This window comes from Chaetodon trifascialis, chromosome 8 (genome assembly GCF_039877785.1).
Source record: "Chaetodon trifascialis isolate fChaTrf1 chromosome 8, fChaTrf1.hap1, whole genome shotgun sequence".
Lineage (NCBI taxonomy): Eukaryota > Metazoa > Chordata > Actinopteri > Chaetodontiformes > Chaetodontidae > Chaetodon > Chaetodon trifascialis.
The window spans coordinates 16,013,301-16,040,733 of NC_092063.1; the positions used below are offsets into that span (position 1 = coordinate 16,013,301).

The 27,433-nt window shown below is 40.1% G+C and overlaps 1 protein-coding gene across 2 annotated transcripts in view; it reads left to right on the plus strand.

Annotated features, from left to right (window-relative positions):
- LOC139334894 (probable G-protein coupled receptor 153) overlaps positions 1-27,433 on the plus strand; it is a 34,777-nt gene that overhangs the window by 2,160 nt on the left and 5,184 nt on the right. The window contains exons 2-5 of one of the 2 annotated variants that reach the window (XM_070968144.1): positions 13,068-13,698; positions 17,625-18,054; positions 23,519-23,708; positions 26,522-26,551. In XM_070968144.1, coding sequence (XP_070824245.1) covers positions 13,325-13,698; positions 17,625-18,054; positions 23,519-23,708; positions 26,522-26,551 — 1,024 coding nt within the window. In that variant the 5' untranslated portion in view covers positions 13,068-13,324. Of the gene's footprint in view, positions 1-13,067; positions 13,699-17,624; positions 18,055-23,518; positions 23,709-26,521; positions 26,552-27,030; positions 27,216-27,433 lie in introns of both variants that reach the window. The other variant, XM_070968143.1, reaches the window with a different exon arrangement.

Consider the following 27,433-nt stretch of genomic DNA (forward strand, 5'->3'; position numbering starts at 1 on the left):
AACCCTTTGCCATATGGTGCCCAGTGATCCAGCTACAGTCATAGCTGGAGGTAGCTTAACATAAACAGGAAGAGTGCCTCTCGGGTTACATTTGTGATGGAAAATTCAGCGACTTACTCATGTGACATGCTGCTCAGCTAAGAAAAGTGCTCGCAGTGAGAACATCAAGCAGCACGACAGATTCTGGCTTGTGACCTTTTAATACCGTGTACCTTTTTAGTAAATTAGTGGCATCCCGTTGATACTGATTTCACTGGTATAGCTGGTAATCTTAGGTATTTACTGCAGCTTTGTACTACTGTAAAATCAAGTGCATGGTAGATATGACATATCAACGCTGGGAACTTGCTGTTTTCTAATGACTGCACACAGTATTTAAGAAAATGATGTCAGGCTTGGTGGCAATAGCCGTTAATGTGGCCTCACAGGCCTGACTAAATACTGGACACTTTCATTATGAAATGCAAGTGAAGGAGTCTAAACTTACTTAGCTTTTCAGGAGACCAGCAAATTAAAACCCATTTGGAAGTTGCTCTGATGAGCTATAATACAGGTTTTAGGTGCTTTACCTCTGGAAACAAATACACAGTGAGGATGTCTTGACACCAGACTCCATTTCATCTGCACTGTGAAAGCCAATTAGAGCTGGAGTTTTTCTTTTCCTCTTAATGGTTATGGCTCCTGCCATTGTTAAAGCACTTCAGGGCATGGTATTATTCATATTATTTGAAGGGTATTTAATCAGTGATAGTTAATCTAATGCTGTTTGATACGGCAGTTCTGCTCACAAGAGGCTCTGACATCATTGCCGAATCAAACCTCATTCATTAATGAGTGACTGACACTTTCCTCACCAAGTTTCAAAATCAATGCCAAAACAATACTTTTCTTGATATATTACTTTACAGGATATAAACACAGACTATTTCCTTTTCAGCTATGGTTACTTGTGACTTTACAAGTAAAGATTTTACATATGAAACACATGAAGAACTTCAAAAACATGATGCATTGTAAAAAATTTAACCACCCAGCAATATGAATCAGCCACTGCTCTGATGACTGATTAGTGGTTGAAGCCATTTCATGCCAGACGTTTCATGGTTCCAGCTCCTCAGATGTGACAGTTTGCTGTTTTTCTTGTCTTTAAATGAGGGTAAACTGAAAATTTTTTGACAAAATAAGACATGTGATGGTGTCACTTTGAGCTCTGTTCAGTTGTGACTATAACATAGAATAAATTAATCAATCAAGAAAATAATCACTAGTTGCAGCCCAGTATGAAATAAAAATGAACTCCACCTCAACCAACCAAGAGAAAAATGTTGCTCATAATACATGTGTGATAATAATCCAATATACTACATAAATATGTAAATATATAGAATACCATTAGATAGCACTCACACTCACTTATGTCCCTGCATTGAGTACTTTTACTACATTTTCCTGATAATACTTTTGTTCTTTGAGTTGAATAACATTTTCAGGGAGGACTTTGCTTGTAACAGAGTATTTTAACAGTGTGGTACTCTATTAGTACTTTTACTTCAGCAAAGAATCTGAACACTTCCTCCGCCACTGCTCGGTTCTAGGGAAACTATTCGCGTCTCAAACTTAAAAAATCTTGAGTTTCTCTTGTGACCCTTTTGGCATTTGGCATTGATCAGGGAGGCTGCCTAGCATCAATCGTTTGCTGGTTTGATGTCGAACGTACAGCAGGAGGATACAGATTCAGGGGAGAAATTGTCTTATCTTACCTCTCTTGACAGGAAGGTCAGAGGTCAGGGTCACATGAGCGCCTCTAGAGCTTATTGTTTTCTGATGGCTGGAAGCTGATAGTGTTTCGCTGGCTTGGTTTAGAGACTTCAGCGGAGGAGAGCTGACACAGGGGCTTGAATCTAGGTCCTCTGGTTGGAGAGCAGGCTGCCAACTCATTCTGCCTCCCTGCTGTGCATTAGTGAAATGCTGTGATTAAACGGAAGGGGCATTTACTCACAACATGTTGTTGTGCCAGTCCTTGAGTACGAGATCTTGTGCATATTTACTGTCTGGTGTCATATTCTGTAAGTGGATACATTACGATAACAGCAACAAAGGAGACTTACTCACTATAGGAAGTTCATTATACAGAATCTGAAATGTAAGTTGTCATCTCTCATAAATACTCAGAGTCTCATCCTACTCAAATAAACTGTGCTTCCAAGACATCCTGTAAATATACCAGCTTCTGCAAACTGAACTTTGGCCTCGGGATGTGCCAGACAGGCTGGAATAACACAGGAATGAAGACATGAAGCAGCTTTTATTTTTCCCAGCATGCAACAGAGGCATGTTTTAACACATTAACCGTTGCAGATGTAGCTGTGTGTATTTAAACTTAAATTAAAGTTATGTATGAATGCAGATAATGTAGAATCAAGCAACCTCAAAAACAGCCTAAAATGTGAATGGAAATTTATGTTGAACATATTTTTTGGAATGAGAACCACACAGACTGAAATCTGGAGGACTTTCTCATGTCCAGGAGTAAAATATTTGTTGTTTCCTGTTGTCGAGCTTGTTTGATTGTGTCAAAATCACTCTGCTCAGTCAGGCTGCCTAATGATGATGTCATAACTTTAAAGTAGCTGACTCAAGAGGATCTTGGGAAATGTGGGGAAATTGAACGTGCCATTATCCTGTAATTACCACACTGGGATACTTTTGGACTTGCATGGACTTGATTTAATAAATAACATGAGGAATGCTAGCAGACCAGCGCAGCAGTGCCAGTTTAGTGGTTGAGTTGTTGGTTTGAATCCCTGTCTCACAATATAAGATAAATTCATTTTTATTTTGGTATATATAAGGGAAACATGCATGTGTGATCCAACAGTTATTTATTTATTTATTTGATTTTGCTGAATGTTATCTTTCAAGACTGATGCAGTTGCTATGCAACATTCACAATAAGACATCCAGTCTGGTTCCAGTACAGTGGAGCAGACTGTCTAATATGATGGCGCTTCACAAATGGCTGATCTTATGAAAGGATGCTAAGAACATGTCAGATATTGGTGACACAGTAAGCCCCCTGGCTGTCATGTAAATGAAAACAGACCTGGTCTGTGGGATTTTGACTGTGGTGGGAAGGTCATATTTATACTTTAAAGTTGAGCTGGCCATTACTGGCGTCTTCAGAAAGTTTGTAAGACTCTGCTGCTTCCTCCTTTGGGTAAAGAGCCCCGGGTGAGAGAGGACTGACAGAGGTAAGAGGAATCTTGATGCATCTGAATTAGATGTTGGCCCATTTTGAGCTTTGATACATGTGCATTTTTAATGGAACCACATAATTAAATAAGCAGACAGAGAGTTAAATAAATAGGGAATAGGGTACATAGCTGATCCTGGAAATGACTCAGTTGATCACAAATGACAACAACAAACTTGCAATAGGGATAAAAATAATTTTTTATTCTTTATTTTATTTTATTTTTTTACCTTTTATGACTATATTCTATGTTTATGACGAAGTTACCCCATCCAGATAAAGGCCGTATTGGGCTGTTGTGTAGTTTTCGTTTCTTCCTGGAACTCAGTTCTAGAGAGGTCACAGATATCCTAAAGAGGTTAATCAGTCAGAGGAATCTCTTTCTGCAGGACAGTGGGTTAAAGCCACGGCTGCTGATCATTTGTCACACAAGGAGGAACCTCTCCTGGACTCTCATTGATAACTGGATAATGAGTGCTCACTGGAGATGAGTAAGACTGATGGTGTTTCAGCCTCAGAGGGCCATTGTAATCCCTCATGAGGTGAAGGAGAACTCTTCACTTGTACCAGTTCTAAACTGGCATCAGCTAAAATCATACATCAGAAATATGATGAAATAGTTGATTTTATTCTAGAAATTTAATAGAAACTGTATTGCTACAATTGTAAAGATGGGAAAAATCCATTTTGTATTCTTGTTAGAATATAGATGCATGGTATAATTCTAATTTAAAACCAATAATCTGAATTGTTGGGCCATCTTCCATCAGAGAACATTTCCTTCTCCTTAACTGCTGAAAGATTCTTAGATTTATTCTTTCATAATCCCCACTACCCCTCACAAGGAGGCCGTGTCTCTGAACATTTTTAATAACCTTTAACAACCCTCTTTTACACAAGATTCTGGTAAATCATCTCCCTGGCTGAATGGTCCTTTGGTTCACGCAGACAGCAAATGGAAAGTCTGCAAACGTTTCTATCTTTACATAAAAGAACGTGTGAAGGAGTAGAACTTCAGCAGTCAGCATACTTGTGTATGGCATTCCTCCAGGCTGATTTGTGAAAATGTTTACAGCCCAAATCATTCAGCTCAACGTTGGTACCGTTGTGAATGTTCCATTGAATACCATATATTTTTACTCAGAGAACTGATGATGATTTAACAGTAAAATAATGATACACAGGTTCAAACAAACACAAGTCCAAACAGAAGTAGCCAAGAATCCACAGGTAAACAGGAACGAGGCAGGGAAAAGGTGCAGGCAGAGATCTGGGTTCAGGTTTAGGGAGAGGAGGTTGGATAGCAAATGCTTGACACAACGCTGCTGGTCTGGCAACTGACTTGGGAAACAGGGCTGGTGTGAATCCCGACAGGGTGGTTGGAGAATGAGAAACAGGCGAGCAGGTGGTTGTGGCAGTCAGGTGACTGTGACAGGTGGGAAAATCTGAGGATGGCAATGATCGCAAAGCTTCTGAGAGAGGGTAACATAGACGGGCGTTTGAGACTAGAACGTTGCCCAATAGAATCAGGTTTATTCACCAATCAGGATACCATTTAGCTACTGAGTACAAACATGCGTGATTTAAAAATATAAGCAGACTGTGATATTTGAGATTGGCCAACATAAGACAGAAATTCTATAGCTATAAATCAGACAGCAGTGCAGAACCTTTAGACTTTTTTGATATTTTGTAAGTGCTTTTGAGCAGGACAGGGAAATGAATGGCTCTGACATTTACTGTATAAGGCACTTAACCCTCAAGCTGCAGAGCACTGTACTTGTACTGGGCAGCTTCCGAGCACAAGTGTTTGTAGCTGTGTAAAAGTGAAGCAGGTTGCTGCTGCAAAAAACCATACCTGCTGACTTGACTTTCAAAGTAAAGTACCTGTCATATGTAAGCATTAGAGATGTAATATTAAACACTGAGGCTGGGCTCAGGGGAAAGCTGTGCAGCCCTCAGTGGCAGAGTATTTTCCTCTCTGAAAGCTCCAGAGACCAGTGATTGGGCAATAAGACCCCATGCATCACAGCTGTCAGCAGGGAGCTTATAAAAGAGGTCCACTCCCTCCGTCTACTCCAGCTCCTGCCAATTTGAAGCTGAGAGATGTGGGTCAGCACCAGACACGTTCACCAGCTTTGACTCCACACCACACCCAACACACTGACCAACACTGTGCCGATGAGCTTGGTTAGATAGAGCCTTGCAAATCATCATGTTCCTTGGAACTGGTCTCCATTTAATTACTGGTCTGATCTCACTCAGACACACTGCCGTCCATTTTGGCCTTTGTTTTAACAGATAAATCCATCATTCTGCCTGCCAAGATCTGTTGAGGCCCACTCATGTGTCCCTCTCTGCATCTCAGCTGATTATAGTTTGAGATGAAGAATGAAGAAGTGTTTGGTCTCGCTTCGGCAGTCCAAAATATGACTAATGTACAAAATGATAAGCTTGTCATCCAGGAGATGAAAAGCACTGTTCCAGACGCAGCAGCTTTCACCAGCCCTCCACAACACTGATGGCTTCTCTATAAATGCCTCTGTACAGACTGTTAGCTATTTATGATACTGTTCCTAGAAATGGGAAAAAAAACAATGTTGAGTAAACTGTATTGACTGGAACTCTAAATATGATATACTTAAACAAGAGAAAGCACTGTAGTACTTACAGGTAAGATATCAGGAGATGTTGTGCTGTGTTCTCATTTCTCATATTTTCTATGGCTTGCTAAGGATAATTGTAGCTATTTCTAGCTAACAGAGCTAGTAGAGAGAGACACTAAACCATATAATACTTTTATTTTAAAAATTGTATTGTTATTTAATTTGCTATTCTGAGATATAATTTTGCAAAAGTAAACCTTACCAGTTTGTCTCACTATAATGTGATAAAACATTAAGGCTACACTGTATTCTGAATAAAGAATGCGCCTTTGCCACCTCAGCTTGTCACACCCAAAGCCATCATTTCTATCATTTTAAGTTTTAAGATAAATTTTTATCATTATTACGAGCCTGAAACCAGATTATTTAGAACAAAGTCTGTGTCTGTGTTGGTGTCACGGTTATTAAAAGTAAATAAACAAGCACTGTTTGAGGGCAGAAGTCCAAAAATTTCTGATCATTCTGGCAAATTTCATCAGGTCAGAATCAAGATTTTTTACCAAACCGCTGCTCGAAAGCAATTCTTCCCGTTTGGATGTGAACAGTCCATGTAAGCTAGGCAACGTGCAAAAGATGTTATTATTAAAATGCATTTAAAGCTATCCTGATATTTCTGTTCTGATCCTTCCTTGTTTCAACACCTCAGCGAATCTGTGCCACTCTCTGAACATTCAGTATCTTGATGTTAGAGAGAGAAAGTCTTTACAGCCTGTGTGTAATTGTCAGTGCTGATTTCCCCTGTGTAGAGGACAGATTTGGCTCGGAGGCCCATGGGATTGTGGGTGATCGAGCTGTTTGTTCCACTATGGTTAGAAAGCCCGTCAGTCAAGTGTTTAAATAAAACCAGTGCTACAACCACTAGCACTGCTATTCCTGTTAATACCAGTAATAACTCCTATGACAACCACATTTACCCCTAATCCTTCTAATACTACTACTGTACTTGCAGTACTACTCATACATTACTACTACCCCAGCAAATAATACTTCCTTAAAACTGCTATTTTAACTTATTTTAATCACTAAACATAAAAGTACATGTTAGTGTCGAGATAATTTGCAGTATAGTTTGTGCAATTTCTGTAATTAAGCATCATTGTAGTAGGTTGGTTTAACTCGATTTCCACCCAGATTTTAGCGCTAACGTGCATCCAGAAGTTGAAGAAATTTCCTGCTCATGGCAGTTTACATAGAAGAGTTTTTTCTTGTGTGAAAATCAGCTTAGAGTGCGCAAACGGTAAGAGAGGGGGAAGAGAAAATGGAGAGAAAATGCAAATGAACAGTTCATTATCATCCAGAACCCTTCAGTTAAAAAACAGTAAGTGCTTAAATAACAGAGCGTTTGTGCCACATTTTCTTTGAAGGTTTACTAATGAAAGTTTGTAATGAGCAAACTGCAAAGATTTCACTCAGCGCGCTCTTTAGTGTCAGCAAGTCTGAACAGAGTCTCCTCCGTCGTTCCTGCCAGTGTTTACAGCTCGTGCTCTTTTTCACAGCTGCTGCAACTAAACAAAATATACAGTGAGCTGTTTGACTTCAAGCCTGGAGCCTTGTATTAAAGTTTAGTTTTCACATTAGTGTGATGGTTCAGGACATTCCCAGTGCTTCTACAGATAATGTGAATATATTAAGATTAACATTGTCTCTGTAAAACCTCAAAGCAACAAATTGAACTACTTGTTCAGTTTAGCCAAAGATCATGGCGTAAACTAAGTGTGTTACTGTTACTTATGTGGCGTCACTAATGCACTTGGAATAGGTCAACGCTGAGTTTCAGTTTCACACGAGGCACAAACAGCAGTCTCCTGGGTTAAAGTCCAGTGTTTGTTGGACCCATCCACCCGTTCCACAGTCTCCACATGGAGACTTTCTTGCTCATTGCCACTAGATGTTGTAGCCTAACATTAAACCTAAATATGGATCGTAATAACCTGCTTTCACAGTTGACCTATAGGGCCGTTTTCCTGAGAGGGATGGGTTGTAATGGTCAAAGATACTGTGCAGCTAGATCCAGTGGAGATATCACCATCTTGACCTTTAATTTTCTCAGCCTTGTATTTCTGAGCTTTTTCATGTTGCCTTCAGTCAGTTTTCCAAACAGAAGATAAGCTTTAACTCATCCTCACCGATGCTTTGTCCTCAAACAGGAAGAGTAGTAGCGCGTGCAGCTTTGAATTAAATTAGCCTTTTTATTAGCTTTCTCCACAAACTTTTCCTAACTTTAATATATCTTAGCTGCCATGCCAAACAAGATTTTAAAAGCCACACTGAACATCACCTAGAGTTTTGCAGAATCTTGCAACCCTTGTCTTAGTATATTGATTAATGTGTCACAGGGTTTCTGATTCAGTCGCCAGCTTTTCTTGCTTTTTCCAAAAGGAATGCGGTGAAGTTTAATTTTGACACTCAAACAAAATTGGATGTTAACACCATAAAATAAGATTCTCTGAATCTAATTCATAGTCTAAGCTGGCGCTGTACCTCAGGTAGACATAATTAACAGCGTCTGTATTTTCCATTTCTGATCTCTGAATGTGCACTGTTAAAAAATAATTTTCAAGCCAGCGTAGCACAGCACAGTGATTGCGTGCATTTTAATCAACTTTTCTTACATGTTTTAGTGTGGTTAGGTGCTCCTTTAGGAGACTGGCTGGCTCAATTGAATTTAAGTCAGAATGATAAAGAATAGCACCAATATAAATGTCCATAAACACAACTGGTAGACTGGAGACTGTTCATGCTCTGCATCAACATTGGTATAAATAGACTCACAGACATCTATAGGCCCTCTGTGAAATCTCAGTGGAGCCTTGCATCATATGCAGTAACACAAAATACCCCTAAATACATCTTATTTCTAAGTACATGAACAACCAGTGAATGTTAACTAGCTAACTGAGGTAGAGAGTGACTCTACAGAAAGGCTGGGACGAACAAAATAAGGCAAACATTGGATCAACGCTGACATCACCAGTTAAAAATACCGTCCATGTATTGTTTGTGTTAAATCTCCACAGGACCTCCAGCTGTTCCCAGAGGTAGGAAAACTGCAGTGGCTTGTAAACATCCTGGAATAACCTTGTTAGACCTTATTGCAATTTCTTGTATTAATTGAAAGCTGCCATTGTCCCTCTGGAGCCTCATGAGTCAGCCAAGCAGAAGGGCTTAGACTATATTTTCGGCTTCTCTGTGCCTATGTTTGTGAATTACAAACACAGCTGGAAAGACAGAAAGGGGAATTATTTTGGTATGTTGTGCCTAAGTTGAAACATGATTTGGAGCACACTGTTCATTAGGTGGTCTTCCTCTGTAGTGTCTCACTGGCTGCAAGAGGTATTATGTGACATTTTCTGAGCAACTCCAGAATAACAGATGTGACTCTTTTTTTTTTTTTTTTTTAACATGACTCAAAATAAGCCTAAGGGCCAATTCCCTCACTGTGATTGAATTTTTTTTTTCTTTTTCTTATTTCTAGTTAACTCTGTGCATGTGAGGAAGGCACATCAAACCAAAATCAAAGTTTGATGTTAAAACATAGCAAATGTGTGTGCATGCTTATTAAAAATAGCATATTTATCTGAACAACTGAACAACTGAACTCTTCACCGTATACACACAGTTGAAAATACAAATATGGCCTCTTGACTTCATAGATATAGTAAGCATGGGGCACTGGGCTGTTAGCGAACAGCATGCAAAAACAGAAAATGTATCTACTCGTCAGCTCACCAGGGTCCAGGGTGGGTGGGAAAGGGGGTATGTTGCATGGGGAAAGCTTTCTTTACTTTTCCTTCAATAGTGATGTTAATTCAAACCGATTTTAAGAACCCACAGTGCGAAAGGGATGGTAGTGCTGATGATCCCACTGAAAATCAAACCCACTGTGCAGCACTTCTGTTCTGATTTCATCTCACAGATGCTTTTCACAGACAAGCAGGAAAAGCACAGGTGTAGATAATATTAACAATGGCTTCATTCTATGAGGTATGTCAGTGAGTGAGCATGCACAATACCGGAGGCCTGGAACTGCTAACCTAGAAGCTTTGACAAGACCGATATCTGCAGTGGTGCTGCTACGTTGGTTCACCCATCCATGTTGAACAGCCGAGGGTTCAAAGGGTCAGTCTCCCCAAAACACACTGATACTATGATAAGAAGTGAGCACCGTATGTGCTTAAACCTGCAATTATTTTTTTTCTTCAGGCGGCGAAAACAAGTTGTAAACACTTATGACCTCATAAAGTTGATATATACTTTCTAACCAACACTTGCATATTTACACATCCAGCAGATAACATGTGTGTTTGGAAGACCTAAACTGAGCTAAACATTGTTGTAAAGCCCATACAGTCGAGGGGAGTTCATCACTGTGAATGACCCCTGTCACATGTAGCTAGACATGTGATCACTACTTGTATACGCCTGCAACCATTAAATGTGACCCCCTTGTCCACATTTAACAGTTATGCCGACATATAAAGGGCTTTAATGGAAACAGTGTTGAAAGGGTTGGTTACACAGTGTTCATTTCCTCAGGACTTTTCTGACCTGTGGCTCTGCGACTGGACAATAACACACCTGTAGCTGAGCGAATTTATTTCACGCTGTTCACTAAACAGTTACCTGGACAGAAGATATACAGCACACGCATTAACAAAAGGGTCAGGGTGACACAGTGAAGCATATTCCCAGTGAGGGGAAGATGCAGAGGAGGGGTGGGCTGATGGACAGGGAAAACTCAGCAGCAGCCATCTGGTTGAGAGATATGTGAGAAGGTGAAATTATATTTTATCAAACAGTACCAAAGGCTGTGAAGGAACTAATGATCCGCTGCTAAGACCTGAAAAGGCGATGAGCCGAAACGCTGACTGGCCGAGAGTCTTACTAATAGTTCTTGACTTGTTCTCACTGTGACCAAACTTAACTCCTCATTAAGAAACCCTACTGCTCCTTCACTGGCAGGCAAATCTTTACCTGTGTACACAACATGGTACTGCTGAAACAGATTACTTTACTGGTGCCAGTGTAGCTGGACTTGAGAGAGATTTGGTTTGAGCTGCGGTGGATTGTGCGGCACTGTTGCTGTGTTTAGTGTTTGACTCAGCTGAGGTTTCAGTCAACAGACAGACTGCGGCTCAGTCCATCCCAACCACCTGGGGATTCCTGGATCAAAGCTATGAATCATTCTTTTCATATCCCAGCCTGTTTTAATGTGTGTGTGTGTGTGTGTGTGTGTGTGTGTGTGTGTGTGTGTGTGTGTGTGTGTGTGTGTGTGTGTGTGTGTGTGTGTGTGTGTGTGTGTGTGTGTGTGTGTGTGTGTGTGTGTGTGTGTGTGTGTGTGTGTGTGTGTGTGTGTGTGTGATTTTTGAAGGTGTGACAACACTTTTTAACACAGTGTGTTTTCTTTGATCGTCTCCATCACGATGCGTCTCTGAAATAGCTGCTTTGTTATTTGCTTTGGAGTGTTTAGATTCTCGCTGCAATGTTGCATTTGAACAACTTGTAAACAAAACTCACATGGACCACAAGTAACTTGTTTATAAGACAGAGCTGATGACTTGTTTTTGCAGCAGGGAGATCATAACAAATCCATGTCTGGTGCCTTTAACTTGAATTCAGTTTGATGGATTTAGCTGCTTGTAGTTTACCTTGTATGGTGTCATTGGAAGTGGAGAACACAGAATGTAATAGTCAGTCCAGACTGCGGCTGTCAGATGTAATTTTGACCTGATTTTGAGCAGCAGCTGTGTTGATATAGAACTATCATTTCACTCCTAACAAGCTGTGCTGCAGACAGACTTTACCATTTAATGTAGCCTAATTGGTGGGCCAACTACAGTTGTAAGGTCACAAGAGTCAGATGCTTGATGTGAATGTGCAGCTTCTTGAACCAGCAGAATATTTCATGATGTGTTTACGGGACCAGCTCCTGATTCATATGGTTACACGGAGTGTATAGATGCTGCTTCATAACTTCCTGCATTAGCAGGACTGAGTCTCATTGGCTGACAGATGTTTAGGGCGCCATTGGAGGAAAGAGATGGAGAGAGCAGGATTAGATCAGTGGAAGTGGGAGCACAATTGATGATGACGTGGTTCTTGTCATTTCCTGTGTCCCCTCTCAGGGGTCTTGCCTACAGCACATCAGTGTTTGGACAAGCCAAAAGACAGGAAATAGATGTGACAACACGCTCCAGCTGTGTCAGGCAGTTTTCACTCCACAGCGGGGGAACCAAAGTCATCCTCTTCTGATGGTGCTCTGGCTGGAGCAGTGCGATGCTGGACGTGTCCCTGAAACACGGAGCAAAACTGTAGCAAGCTATTTTTTTTGTTCCACTTGTTACAAGCATGCATATGATTCAGTTTTGTTATGTCACTCTTTTTGATTGGAACACCTCACAATATAGTGAAGCACTGAACATCAACCCTACATAAAAGACTGCTGTAGATAACCAACACTAAATAACACTTTTAGTTGTACTGCAACTCAATTATTTTCTTTACAGATTCATATATTGATTATTTATCATCAGGATTAATCACTCAGTCCATTAATCATTCAGATAAATCACTTTTCTTCCAATTGCTTCTCTTGTCTGACCAAAAGTTATTTTACTCTTCCGGTAGAGAGGCTGATTGTGTCATCACTGACTGTAGGTAGATTGTGTTTATTGTAATTATTATATACAAATGTATTTATTCTTATTATGCATTTTATTGTTTCTGTTCTTTTCTCCGTCTCCTGTAGCATTTTGATATGACTTGATTTTTTTGGAATCAATAGGATAAAAGTGTTCCCATCATGCCCCCATTCAATATTTATTTCGCCCTGCACAATCGTGACCATTAGAGCGGTTGCATATGACTATAGCTTTATGCAATTCTCTGTCATATCGCTTGCAGCCTTTTTAAAATAACCCATGCTGGCTGATTACTGTTCTGTCTCAACCACATGAAACGGATGGCTTTCAGTATTAACAGTAATATTTCAGCTGTTGTGATTAACATAACCCTATTAGTTCACTGGAATGAGGGATTATGTTTGATGAAGGATTACTTTGAATTGGACTGACTCATATAATGTTCTTTACATCCTCACTCCCTCTGTCTCTGATCACTGTGCCTCCTTCTTCTCTCTCCCCCTCCAGCCTCAGGCCTGTAAGGGAACTGGCTCGGCTCCTCCATCCTCCCCCTCTAACATCCCACTGTGTTGCACCACTAAAATGTCCTTTCCCTGCTGTGCCCATCCCATGGAGAGTGCGCGCCCACCCAGATAGGATGCCTGCCTTGCCCGACACCCTGCATCCCCTCCTGCCCATCACCACCTCCTCCTTCTCCTCGTGTGTACCTGCTCTTGCCAACAGTTTCTTGCGGGCCCCCAGGCTGTGCCCTGCCCCACTACAACATGGTGGATGAGGTAACCACCATGAAGGATGATGTCATCAACGCCAACACGCTGGCTTGGCTGGTCTGCTCGGGCGTGTCCATCCTGGCCAACACTTGGAGCATCCTTAGCGTCAGCGCCAAGCAGAAAAAGTGGAAACCGCTGGAGTTCCTCATCTGCACGCTGGCGGGCACCCACATCCTCAACATGGCCATCCCCATCACCATGTACTGCGTCATAACGCTGCGCCGTCAGCACTCCAACTACGAGTGGAATGAGGGTCTGTGCAAGGTGTTTGTTTCCACCTTCTACACTCTCACGTTGGTCACCTGCTTCTCCGTCACCTCACTCTCTTATCACCGCATGTGGATGGTACGCTGGCCTGTAAACTACAGGTAAGACACCCGAGTCTGTTGTTGAAGGCCAGTTCTGTTTATGCCCGTTCAGGGAACTTGTAAAACATAACTCTCCACATTAGAGGCCATACAAAGTATAGCTTTTAAGATTATACATTTGCAGTAAACAATATGTTTCTTATGATAGAAATTGACAGTACACAGAAGAATGTATTGTCTGACCAACAGGTTTACCAACAGAGAAGCAATAAAACAACAATCAATTTAAGAAAAGATAAAGAATGACACTGAACAAAAATAAAATTAAATAGTAAATAGATAAAAATGAAAAAAAAAAAAAAGGTTGGTGTATCTATAAAAGGTCTGTCTGAATTCAGTTTGTATAATGGAGTGTGAAGCTGTGGGAAACCAGGAGTGATTCATATTCATATTTCTTAATATTTCAGTTCCTGGTCTAGTTGAAGCCATTTATAAAAGGCGACTCTATTTTGTAGAGCTTACCCTCCTGTCCTTTTAATGAGAATTTTATTTTCAATTTGAAACTACTTTCTACTGAAGAAATGGTCGGCATGTAAACTGTTGACGGTGTGTTCTTGGATGATCTCCACCATGAGAAGAAAGTGAGAAAATGGGTTTTATTTATAAGTTAAGCAGAACCAACCCTTTAAATGCCTCAGCACATTTCAACATGCAGTATTATGTGTAAATAAAGTAGCATCAAACTGTGTTTTACTTATCTAGATACTGATGTATTGAAAATGAGGCACCTTTTGGTAGATTCCGATCAGGTCACACTTCTGTGCCTTACAGTTCTTACATCCAGTGAGGCTTTGCATGAACACAACTCCTGCAAAAGCCACCTGGAAACACAACACTCTGACATTTAAGCTGCAAATTTCGGGCCTCTTGCTGCATATCTGAGTAGAACCCTCAGATGGGATGGGTACGGTGTTTAGATTGGTCTCACTTGTCGACCTATTTACATCATTTTTTGGGAGGAAGCTCTGCATCAGTTGAAATCTCTGTCTGATGCCAGCACATCTGCTGGTTGCAGTTATTTGGGGTAACACCATGTAAAACCCTCGAGACTGAGCATCTGCTTCATTTGGTTCCTCACAACAAGTGATATTACTAAATAACACTGAATAATAAAGATCAGGTTCACTTCACGTCAACAGTCAGCACTGCTGCAGTAACACCATTTTGGTCTTGTTAGACTCCCTAGACATCTGCTGTTCACACATAATCAGATGTTCTTCCTTTGAAACAAGATTTTGATGCTATTTCTGTCTGTTTTCAGTGATGCACAAGTGCTGCTTTAATATTACCTGTTGTGGTGATTGTTAACAAGCAACCATTATTTTGTTCTTGTAAGATCTTGCACTTTTGGCTACTGTTTGATTTGAAAAATTACACTTTCACAAACCCAATGACAAAATCATACTCTCTTTTGGCATTTATCATACATTTTTCTCAGGAGGGAGGATAAATCCGTTTGGATTGCTTTGATTTCAACATTTTTACACAAATTTCAAACCCAGGAATTTGTTATGTGATGTTTTTGATTTAAGCTTGGTATTTTCTCATGATAGCTGTACATGACTATAATTCTAAGTTGTACAGTAGCAAAGCTAAAAGTAAATCACGCACAGTGTTCAGTAGACTCATTTGTAATATGCAGTTTAAGGACATCTCACCTTGAAGCACACCATAGAGGTCTTGGCATTGATATTCATTGGGTATTTTCTGGTCATCCAGCTCAGAACAATCATTTGCAGATGAATGCATTTCTAGAGCAAACACCTCAGCGAATGCAGGCAGAGCACATATGAAATCTGTTTTCCCTTTTGCACTACAAAACAAGCTACTATGAGGGTGATGGAAATGGTGCAGAAACTGGTGTTTGTGATACATGTGGTGAAGATCAGTATTCTGTTGCCTTGCTCCTCCTCCTCTGCTGAAAAACAAAGTGATTGTACTTCCTGTTGCATCGGGCCTGCAGATGTGCAGCCTGCAGTCGGCTTGGCCAATTTTGCAGATAAGCAAGCATTCAAATAAGACATGCAAACTTCCTTTTAAATCTATACTCAATCTTGCTATCTATATTGCTTGTGCATCTGTCACTATTGGCTGATGCCCTTACAGAGATATCAGGCTTTACACCAATGCTTTTATCTCCCTGTTCTCTCACTCATCCGTCTATATTCTCTCCTGTCTGGAAAAATTGACTTTCCTCTCAGCATCTCCCTCTTTTGTTTCCCAGTCACTTTTAACAACGATATTGTGGAGTGATAGCTCAGGCGATGCACCGTGTAATTGCTATTCATCTTTCATTTAAATCGCTCCACGTTGGCTCTGCTGAGGTAGCATGGCTGCCTTGCCTCTGACATTAACACACACCGAAGGCCTGAATTATGAATTCTAACCTTGTACTTCGGCAGCTGTTCTCATCACCCAGCGCTCACTATCTCTTAGGAGCTTTTTCCCTCGCAATGCTCTCTCTCTCTGGTAATAGATTCAAGCAGCTTGGTGACGTAACTTCCCCATCATATGTACCCCAGGCACATTCAGGAAAGGCTAGCATAATTACTCACAGTGACAACAAGACCTACTTGTCTTTGCACAAAGACATAGTGCAAAGATAGAGGCTACTGCTGCCCCCTCTGTGCCACTCATATTTTGCATTTCAGCTAATGCATCACAGGTTGTAAATATTTTTAACTATATTTTTGACTCTTTTTCTATGCGAGAGGATACGTTCTATATTAGCCAGTGCTCCTCCAGGGGATTTTAATGAGGGGAAGAAGAGGATAATCGACATCTCTCTTGAGGGAGACAGATTGGGTCTCTTGCCAAAACTGCCCCTGGACAAGTGATGCTTAACAGAGAATTTACTGTATTTCTTTCCAACACAAATGTGGTACATTGTGTCTACATGTCACTTGCATATCCCCTTTTAAAGGAGGCCAATTTATAGATGCTGGACTGAAGTGACAGTACAATTAAAAATCTGTGAAATGGACCATGTCTATGTACTCTACAAACTACAAAGGATTGGCCTCCATGTATGATTTGTTGCTGATGTCTTCAACAGCTCAGCACTATTTTTGGTGCAAATTTTTTCGTATGATAGCGCAGTCTTTCGTCAAGTTTGAGAACACTAGCATCTGCCTGCCATATTTTTAGACATGCCTGTGTTGTGGCAAACCTTGAAAAGTGCCGCACTGCCAGAGGATACAAACACATTCAACAAATTGCTCGACTGTAACAATTACTTGGAGGTGAGAGGAAATAGAAATCCCTTTGCCCTGAAATAGACCTAGATGACAAATAGACCGAGGGACGTGAAAAGCAATCTTTCGCCATCAGCAAAGCATTGATTTCCCTCCATTCAACTCCGGTTTATCTAAGTGATGACTGTGTGACATAGTGCTTTTCTCAATTTATATGTCCCAGGTGCAGATCTGTCATTTTGTGGTATTCACAGGTACAGCATTTGGCCAAAGTTTAGGTATGGTGTAGTCTTACACAGGTCGTTTCCTCTAACTTTCTCAGTCGGATACATTACTTCAGCATCAGCATCCTCCACATGAAATATAACTGTATTTTCAGACATCTCATTAGTGCCTTTTTTTTGTATTGTTTAATGCAACACACTGTGAGGTCACACACAGATGAGTGGTGTGAGCTGGCACTCAGTGTACTGTAATTATTAGCAGGGCTCACTTTCATCTCCTAATTTAGGTTTTTTTACAGGTCGCTTGTCTATTTTGAGGCTTCTTTAAGGTTTTGAAACAGTCCTGCGCATAATTTCAGTATGTATACTATTTATATAGTATTAACTGTGTGGCTGCACAATTTGTGTTAAAGTAAAAAAAAAAAAAAGAAAAAAAGACAAGCCTTCACTTGGAGGCCTGACAGCAGTTCGACTTACTTTATGCTAAAATTTTTGGTTCTACCTCCAGGTTGAGTAACACCAAGAAGCAGGCAGTGCACACAGTGATGGGCATCTGGATGGTCTCCTTCATCTTGTCCACACTTCCAGCAGTGGGCTGGCACGACACCATTGACCGCTTCTACACCTCTGACTGCCGATTCATTGTGACTGAGATCGGTCTGGGCTTTGGCGTTTGCTTTCTGCTGCTGATCGGTGGCAGCGTGGCCATGGGCGTGATCTGCATCGGCATTGCTCTCTTCCAGACCTTCTCCATTCAGGCGGGCCACAATGCCGACAAGAACAAATTCAATGTCCCAACCATAGTGGTGGAGGATGCCCAGGGGAAGCGCAGGTCGTCCATCGATGGATCGGAGCCTCTCAAGACGTCGCTGCAGATCACCTACCTGATCAGTGGTATCGTCTTTATCTACGACTTCCTGACTGGCTTCCCGATACTGGTGAGTTCACTGACTGAACACGATTGCAGTCAATGATGGAGCTGGTTAAAAAGCCTGGCTGATAAAACAGAAATTCCAAATCTTTAGACACAGATGCAGACTTCTGGATCAGTTGTGACTGAGTGTGCGTGATTTCCTACATTCATTGGTGTTCTGTGAAAAGTCTTCACAGAGCTAAGCATCTGTTTTTGTAAACCATTAATACCTAACGATCTTTTCAAATCTAGAATGTCTGTTTGGACATATTTCCAGAACTCTCAAACACTCTTCTTCTGCAGGTTCACTTGCTTGCACAAATATATCTATGATGTATATAAACATATCTCCTTTCTCGTTTCATTTGATGCAAAAAAAAACAAAACAAAACAAAACAAAACATAAATGCATTATTATACATACAAATATAAAGTAATGGGAAGAAAGTTATCAGGCATAATTATTCCAGATTTGGTTGTATGTTGAACAATAAGAGAATTAGAGCCTTGGAGAAGCATTTCAATCTTGACTTACTGCTGCTCACAGCGAGAACTTCTTTGTACAGCATTTTATTTTTTCAGATGGTATGGTATATGTTGCCGCCCTCTTAGAAAACAAGACACACCAACAGCGATGTCAGGCTCATGGCAGCATTTTTTCGTGACCTCTTCGTAGCTTACACTTCTCAGAGTGAGGGAGGTTAATTGAGATGGCACTGGAGAGACAAACAGTGGACAGAGTTGGTCGAGATGAAAATTTAAAATTAAGGTGAAAAGAATGGTTTGAGGGAGTTTATCCACCGTAACCGCTCCTGTAACCATTCCATACTGTTTTATTATTTACTGGAACTAAAATGTTTCTGCTCATCTGGGGCTGTAAGTAGGTCAGGTTAAGTGTGCACAGTGTTGGTGGTGTCTGTCTTTATAAACAGGGTAGTGTGTGGCTACTGGAGGAGGGATTAGGGGTGCTGATTGAATTCTATCTACACTAGAAACAAGAATACGTTGACCAACACAATTTAAAAAAAAAAAAGCCCCAAGAATGTGTGTGTGTGTGTGTGTGTGTGTGTGTGTGTGTGTGTGTGTGTGATCCAGTTGCCTCAGGTCCAGGTTACAGTTAAGCACAGGAATCATCTTCCCGTTGTTGTCTTTTATGGGAATCCACGCTTTAAACACAGAGAGTAACTTCCCTCTGCTTCCCAGGGAAACAGATCCTTCAAGTCATTATCAGCGAGTGAAGGAGCGAGCTCTGTTTCAAAGTGTTGCCATTTGGCTTGAAAATTCCATTCTCAGGTTCTCATCCATTTTTAATCAAGTCAATTCATTGGTTTTCTATGCAGATTCGAGAGCCTGCAGGAAGCTCAAGGCTTATTGCTTGTGATGCAGCCAAACCAGCCATCCTGCCATCTTAAAAGTCACCATGGTAGAGCTGTTTTCCATAAGGAAAATCTCTTTTTGTGTCAAAGCAAAGACCCTCTGCTCATGTTGAAACCACACATCCATCCACAATTTGAACCCTTTAATTGCAAGTGTGTATTACTTACTAAGTGGGAGAACAGCATATGTATCAAAGTGCCTCAGCATCAGTTTATATATAATACATTGCCTTAGTTCTGTTGTCATTTGTACAAACCATCTGTTAGTAGTCATTTTTACATTCAACAAACCTTTTTTAATGAAGTGTTGTACACCTGAGGCAAGACAAACAGAACCTTCTGCACAAAGCACCACTGTCTGCACAAGCCTTTAATGCTGAAATCTGAAGCACGCAGTATGATTACTAGTACTGTGCTGCATACCCATAGGAGACTTACTTAAGTGCTCTTGACTGTCATTGTTTGCATCAGTTCCCGCAGTGACTGAGCAGACACACCTCACATCCTGATATTGTGGAAACCAATCACAAACCTCTAAGCAGTTTCAAGTGAAAATAACAGCACAACAGCTGCTTCAAAGACACACTTTTTTTCTGAATATACTTCCCAATGCTGTTTCTGGGCTCACTTGAGTATCTTATGACTTATATCATTATGTCTTATTGTTTTGTTGTGAGGATGAAAACAGCAGTGCATGATACTCTAAATATCCAGAACCATGATATCCAATTCACAAGCAATATCATGTAATTCCTGCTTTATATTAAAATAAAGTGTAACACACTCTCTTAAAAGCCTCCAGCTACAATGTTCTTTCTTCCTGTTGCTGATATGTGAATTCTCGCCAAGAAAAAATGTCAGTGGGGACACTAACAATTTGCAGGTCTTGGCTTTTAAAGTGATCTTAAATTACACCTTGAAGGAAGACACAAATCTGCTGCCATTTGTGCCAATATCTGCCCACCAAGAGCTGAGCTATGACAAGCCTTCCCAAAAATGCTTTCTCAAAAATTGTCTTTCTTTTAATAAGCGGACAATTTGATTGCTCGTTTGCATGTATTTGTGTTTCTTAATGCTCCCAAAGTTGTCATTTTCAAAAGTATTTCTTTTCCTCATTACAAAAAAACAAAAACAAAAAACTGACTTGCCCAAAATGAGCTGTTTGCCTACAACGTGGAACATGTAGAGTCCTTGCTGAGATTCTGGGGGGAGATAGTAGCAATTCAGAGTTTGCACCAAACGGGAATGTGAATAAAGAGCCTGAATGACCTCCATTATTAAATCCTTGCTGGTAAGAGCAATTATTCAACACTGATGAGCTCACAGGTCTTTAGGCACCACAGCTGCTGTTTGTTGTTCAGAAAGAGACAGAACAATGGAAAATACTTTTTATGAATTAGTGAATATCATTGTAAGATAAAACTTGAACAAGTGTAAACTGTGACATCAGCTTAGCATGATGGCCACCCCCTTCTAGTTTCCTGGTTTCATGCAGTAGTGAAGACGACTTGAAACTAGCACTTGAGACCATAAACTCATTGGAACACTGTGTACTGAGGTAATAAATCAAGAAGTAGGGTCATTTTCTCATAAGCTTACATAACCTTTTTCAGCTGGCCATCAGCAAGAATGCATGTTTGAGGCACTTCAGCATCGCCTTCTCGTTTCAGACCTGGAAGCTCTGTCCACTGTTTATGCAGTCTATGAACACGAATAGCAGAAATGCCACCATTTGCCATGCCACCATTATTGTGTGCTGCTTAATTAGTGTGTGTGTTGTATTTTCACTTGTAAGATTTAATAACATCAAGCCTCCATATTGAGATGTTTGAATTTAGGACCAGAGGCGAAACTGCATTGCTGTTGCTTTGTAAGCTGGAAGTTGATTTGAAAAGACAGGAGTGTATCACTTTTATGACAACATCCTATTTGGTTTTGTGTGTGTGTGAATAACAGGGAGGGTAGTACAGCACTAATGAAAGATCATATTTCCTGTGCAGCGGCAAAAACAACAAAAGGTCTGTTTGGTGACTTTCTGACTTGATGTAATGAGCTATTTAAATGCATAGAAAGCTGTAACACACGTACAAATGCATGATGCTTCACAAAGAAATACTGATAATGTAATCACCACTGTGGGAAAAACATTTAAGATGCTTAAAAAAAGGAAAAAAAAAAAAAAAAACAGAACCAAAATAGAACTATTTGCATGAGCATATACTGAAGAAATGGGCAGTGAGTTGATACACTACTCCCAACATTTTCATATGTGTGTGAAACTGTTATGAGATGTAATCTTTTAAAAACAGTGGCCACCATATGTTTGTCTATGAAATTACAATTATGCAACAGCAACACTCATTATATAACTCCTAGCAACAGTAGTAGTTACATCATTAGCTCTGCAAATAGCCTCATAGTAAAGTTCAAACAAGTCATTTGATGTCACTTTGCTAAACATACTGTTATCAGTTTTATGGATTGTTTATATTGAGTGTTTAAAACATACTATGGTACACTGACAAGAACTCCACCACTTACATGGTTTAAGAACAAAATAAGCACCTGTCAGTGGAAAATACATCAGCTGTAGCAGTGTTTCCAGAGGCATAAGATGAGTACTTAAACTCTTACATGTGATCTCCATGCAACGGTGCTCCCTGGCTGTGTGTGTATTCAAATCAGCAGGTGATATGTTATGATAGAAAGAAAAGCCTGTGTTGATGTCCTTTGTTGTCTCTGCTGTCATTTTTTAGACTGGATTAGCTCAGTAGATAAACCAAGATCAGTATTAGGTTGAGACTTCATAACTTCATCAAGCCTTGCAGTAATGCTACTGCTGTCTGGTCTCTGAGTCCAGGGTGTGACCAGGGGAGGTGACACCTGAGATAATGACTTTGAGTTAATCAATCTGATCAGCGTCTTGGCCCGATGCGCGAGAAGTGAGGATTAGACACTAAACCTGTCAACTTTAATGATCAGACAATGCACTCACTGTGCACTTGCACTTACTTCACTGAGGTGGAGAACCCACATTAGCTCTAATGCTAAAAGGGGTCACGCCCAAAACAAGGTCACCTTTCCTTACACTAAGGAGCAGTTCAGCGGATTAATGCAGAGGTGAAATGAATGAATAAGATAATTAGACGCAGCTACTTTCATCTGAAATCCACTGAGTGTCCTTTGAGCAGTGTTAGAAAACACAATCACAAAACATCAGATGTGTTTTATTTCTCATTTCTTAACAGTGGCAACATGTACATAAAGCTTTCAGCATTGTTCTTGTCTTTCACCGCTATTCCCGGAACTCTACAAATGGGACATGGTTTTGCTTTTAGATACACAATATGAAATCTAGAATTCTCATATTTGGTTCATGCTGTATATTTTAATTTGAAGCCTACAGTATATGCTGCATAGGATTCATTGTGTTCTATGGTCAGTGTTAGAGCTCAGTCATGCATGATGTGCATACATTACGTCTCACATCATACTTTGAACTTGGCTCTTGAAGTAAGGGCTGAAATGATTAGTTGATTATAAGTCAGTCAATAGATAGAAGCATATTATCTTCCTGTTTTGATAAGCGATTAACTGTTGACCCCCACTAGGAGTCACCAAAGCTTCACTGGGGGTCATGAGGCCTTGATTTTAAGGGGTATAAGAAAAGCTTTTTTAAAAACCATACTGAAGGCCTTTATTTGACAATTTCGTTAATTTCTGACAAGAAAGCAGAATTCCTATTTTGACCTGAACACAAGCCATAGTCACACAGCCTTCACGCTCTGGTAAACAACCTTCGAAAAGTATGCAACCAAAGAACCAAAAGAACAATCAAAACTAAACTAATCTCTCATACAATATTCACAGGAAATAACAAATAACAAACCACCTTTGAAAGCAATGCTGCTGTAAATAAGAGTCCTGTCTTCGAGCATCAGTCAGTGTGTTAACTGTGTTCCAGTCTAAATGAATAGTAGCTTTGTTATTCTGTCGAATGACCTGTCCACCCAATCCATGCTGAATGGATTTTAATGAGACAATACAGTTTAACATAGTAAGCAGTCACCATACAGCGTAATACTTTTCTAACCTTTTGCTGACCCTGCTCAGGTGGTGAGCTTTGCCAGTCTGAAGTTTGACCGCTCCTACAACTGGATGGTGTTGTGCGTGCTGTGGTGCTCCATCGCTCAGTCCATCCTGCTTCCCATGTTCCTCTGGGCTTGTGACCGCTATCGGGCTGACATCCGCATGGTGTGGGAGAAGTGTGTCGCCATCATGTCCAACGACGACGTGGACGAGGGTGAGCAACAGTCAGGCGTCTCCCTCCTGCCCTGCCTCGTTTTCCCCTCCTCTTCACCTGATGATGAATATGGATGATGATTCCTATTTCCCAAGACAGCTCAGTGTGGACTAGTAAAAGCAAATTGCACAAGTGGTTGGAAAGATCATTTGGATTTCTGCAGAGAAGCTTTGAAATTTAATTCCAGATAACTTGCCTGAATTTACAAAATCCAAGTTAAAGTTCAAGACCAGGCATGACTCTCTGAATTTGGGGTTTAGACACAGTGTTGAGAAGTATTCTGGACTGTCTTTGGCTATAGGAATTACAGTGACAAATATGATTTATCAACCTAAATACTTGTGTCTTTTAGCCGAGGGAGTAGTTGTACTTGGGAAACTGAGGGCAGCAATATTGCAGGAAAGAAACAGAGGTTAGTTTCAAGTGATTCTGCAGCTTATAGCCTGATGTTTGATAGAGACCTCCACTTCTGGTGCTTGAGGTATAACATGGTGTCACCTCTGTGATTTCCTCAAAAGTGAATTGCATTGCAGTTGTGCATTTGCAACAGCCAGTTAATATCAAAGATCTGTGACAAGAAAAGCACTGTTTTCCAAATGTTGCAGAGAAAGGGTGCAATACTCCATATTAGCTTTTCTCAGACATAACTGATGCCGTCAGATCACAGGATGTAACGTAATGTATGTCATAGGCATGGTTATATTTCTGTAGCCAATTAAAATACAGCACGTTATACATAAACATAGATATAGTTTGGCCAGGGATGTTCTTCAGACTGAGGCTGAGGAGTGGTTTGGGGTAGTTTGTATGAATGTGTTTTGCCACTAATTTCTTGTCACTATTTGCCTTTCCAGTCTACAGAAGGTCAGTGTTTGATTCCCAAGTGATAGATTTTTGGTGATGATGTGACAGTTGACTTGGTAACTGGAAGCAGTCATTGTCATGAATCTCAGGTCTATCTCCACATGAGATGTCAAAATTGCTCCGGCAGGAGATAAATTGAAATTGAAGATAGGTAGTGTATTCCTAGTTTCTACCTCGTGATGCAGATTTAAATTGCTCCTTGACTCTGGAGCACCCATGATTACTGCAGCTTCACATCCTCACTCTTAAATATTAAATGGTGCAATTATAGTGTGTTGCTGCCATATTTTCTGTCAGATCAATCAACCTACCAGTTAAACAAGATGCTGAAATAAAGATTAGATAGAAATAGTGATGTACTGTAATTATTGGTCTGAAAACATTAAACAGTCTGTGTCAGTCTTGTTTATTGCAGCTTGTCCCCAAGCTTTGATCTGAACTGGCTTTAAGGTACGATGCAGGATGACCCCAAGATATTTTATAACTACAAATCAGAAAATTCCAAAATACTGGAAATGGTCATCTTTAAAATGGCAAATGTATGTTCTTAAGTAATTGATTGAGGGTATTTATCCTTTTTTGGACAATATGGACACCTTTTTACCCTGGGTTATCTTAAGGCCTGGGTTCAACATAAAACATATAAAAAATAATAATCTATAATAAATGCATCTAAAAACGGCAATTCATAATCTCAAAAATAGCATTTATTACATTTACTTCTTAATATTTGAGTAAATGACAGTGAAGTGGTTAAGAACTTTTTACAATAGCAATCATGATTTTGGTTGTTTGTATGTGTTTCTTAAATAAAGAATGATATTTAGTTTCTTTTAAATGGTCATTATTACTTATTACACTATGTTTTGTTGTATGTTTAAGGTATAAAATCAGTGGTCAAATGTTATCATGTGACCTATCATGTGACCTTTGTTGTCAGGAGCTGAAACTGAAGTGACAAGTGTCTGTGTAACATAACTTTCATTACAAAACTCTATTTTTCTGTGGTTTTGTACGTGGTGTGTGCTTTATAAAATGCTTTACTTTATCCTGCTGTGAGATTGGTGTCATTACAAAAAAAAAAAAAAATTGCAGGACAAAGGACATATTTACCTTGCAGCACTTTTTTCTTTTTCACTCCAATGCATTTCAACTGTGCAATCTCCCTCTAGAATTCCCTGGCATGAGAGGACGATAAAATAAATGGTTCCCCATTTATTTGGTAGAATCCAGAGTGAAACTGGAACGATTGCTGAAAAGCACTTTCATGTCATTATGATGGTCATATTTCCCTCAAGTCACAAAGGGATGCAAGATTTTTTTTCTGGGAACACAACTGAAGTAGACATAAAATGAATTATTTTTTTACAAATATGTTTATATTTGTTTTCTTTCTTTCTTTTTGTTTTGTGTTGTTTTTATTTGTGTGACGTGGGCTCACACCTACTGGTCAGATTATAGTGATTTAAAGGAAAATCCAGGCGGAAGTTTTAAACTGCACTTAGTAAATATCTGACTAATAGATGAAAGAGAAGGAAAGCGGTCCAAGACTTGCGTTTGACATCAAAGAAATATAAATGTACTCTGAGGGGGCTGAAAATGACACATTTCACTAAGGAATCACAGACACTTCAACAAAATTTGGTCCCAAAATTAGGTCACATGATAATCATAGAACGGCTTGTGGACTGGGTCGTTGACCAGATCTCCACAGTTCATGCAAACATGTCAGTATGAACCATCTGTCTTTTTTTTCTATTGGCACTGTTTAAACTCAACCCAATCTGAACCCTTCTCTCCTGTTTCTAACCCTCCAAACCTCTTGATCCTCTCCCTCTTGACACCCTCACTGATAACTGCTCGTTGTCCAGCGGTAGCTATAAAACAACACAGGGCAGTCCGTATTCTGTGTGATAATTAACACTGCCAGTTCTCTGCTTTTTTTCCAGAGGGCTTGCCATGTATAACTCATCACAGTTGTATGTATAAGGATTGTTTCCTGTTCTTCCAAAGCTACTGACTTGCATGCCAAGCTGCCTGTGCAAATAGCTACTTTCATCTTTCATCTTTTTGGCCAACATTTTCCGCAAGATCAGCAATTGACACCCATCTCTAATTGATCTTTAATGAACATGAATGCAGTAGTTGGGAAAATAGACTTGTTAGATGGGTATTTATACTCTAAAGATCACTTAGCATTGTTTATATGATTTTGTTCAATCTGGGGCCTTTTTATCCCCTCCCCAAAATATGTACATTGAATTAATGGTCATTTTCGTAGTAAAATATTTTTTTTGATCTAAACCTCAAATTCCTCAGCAGACTCGTAGGAAAAGTCAACAAATCAGAGAACAATTGAACTTGTCTCTCTTATCTATTCGTCTGTCTGTCTGTCTGTCTTGTGTACTGAGTTCGTTGCTCTCTAATCCTGACGCTCGTGCTTTTCTGCACTTTGCAGAAAACAGCCAAGATGGAGGAATTCATGCCGACTTAATATATGACAGACCATATGACTATAGCTCGGCGCCTGAAATCGTGACGGTAGACCGTAATGCCAAGTATGAGTTCTCAACCTTAGAAAGGGGGGTTCCGCAAGGTTATCCATTGAGGGAACAACAGGAAGATAAAATGCAGTATTTGCAGGTATATTTTCATTGATTTCTTCATTTCTTTTACTTGATCAGTTTAACTATTTTTAAATGACACTTCATTGCTTATGTGCATGGTGAAATGGCCTTGTGGGCCTTTACAGTATCTTGCTTGAATTCTCTGGAATCATCAGACATTTTGTGAAGCTATCTCTCCCAGATATGCCACAGATTTTTTTGTCTTTTTTACTTGAATCAAAAATATACTCTTGC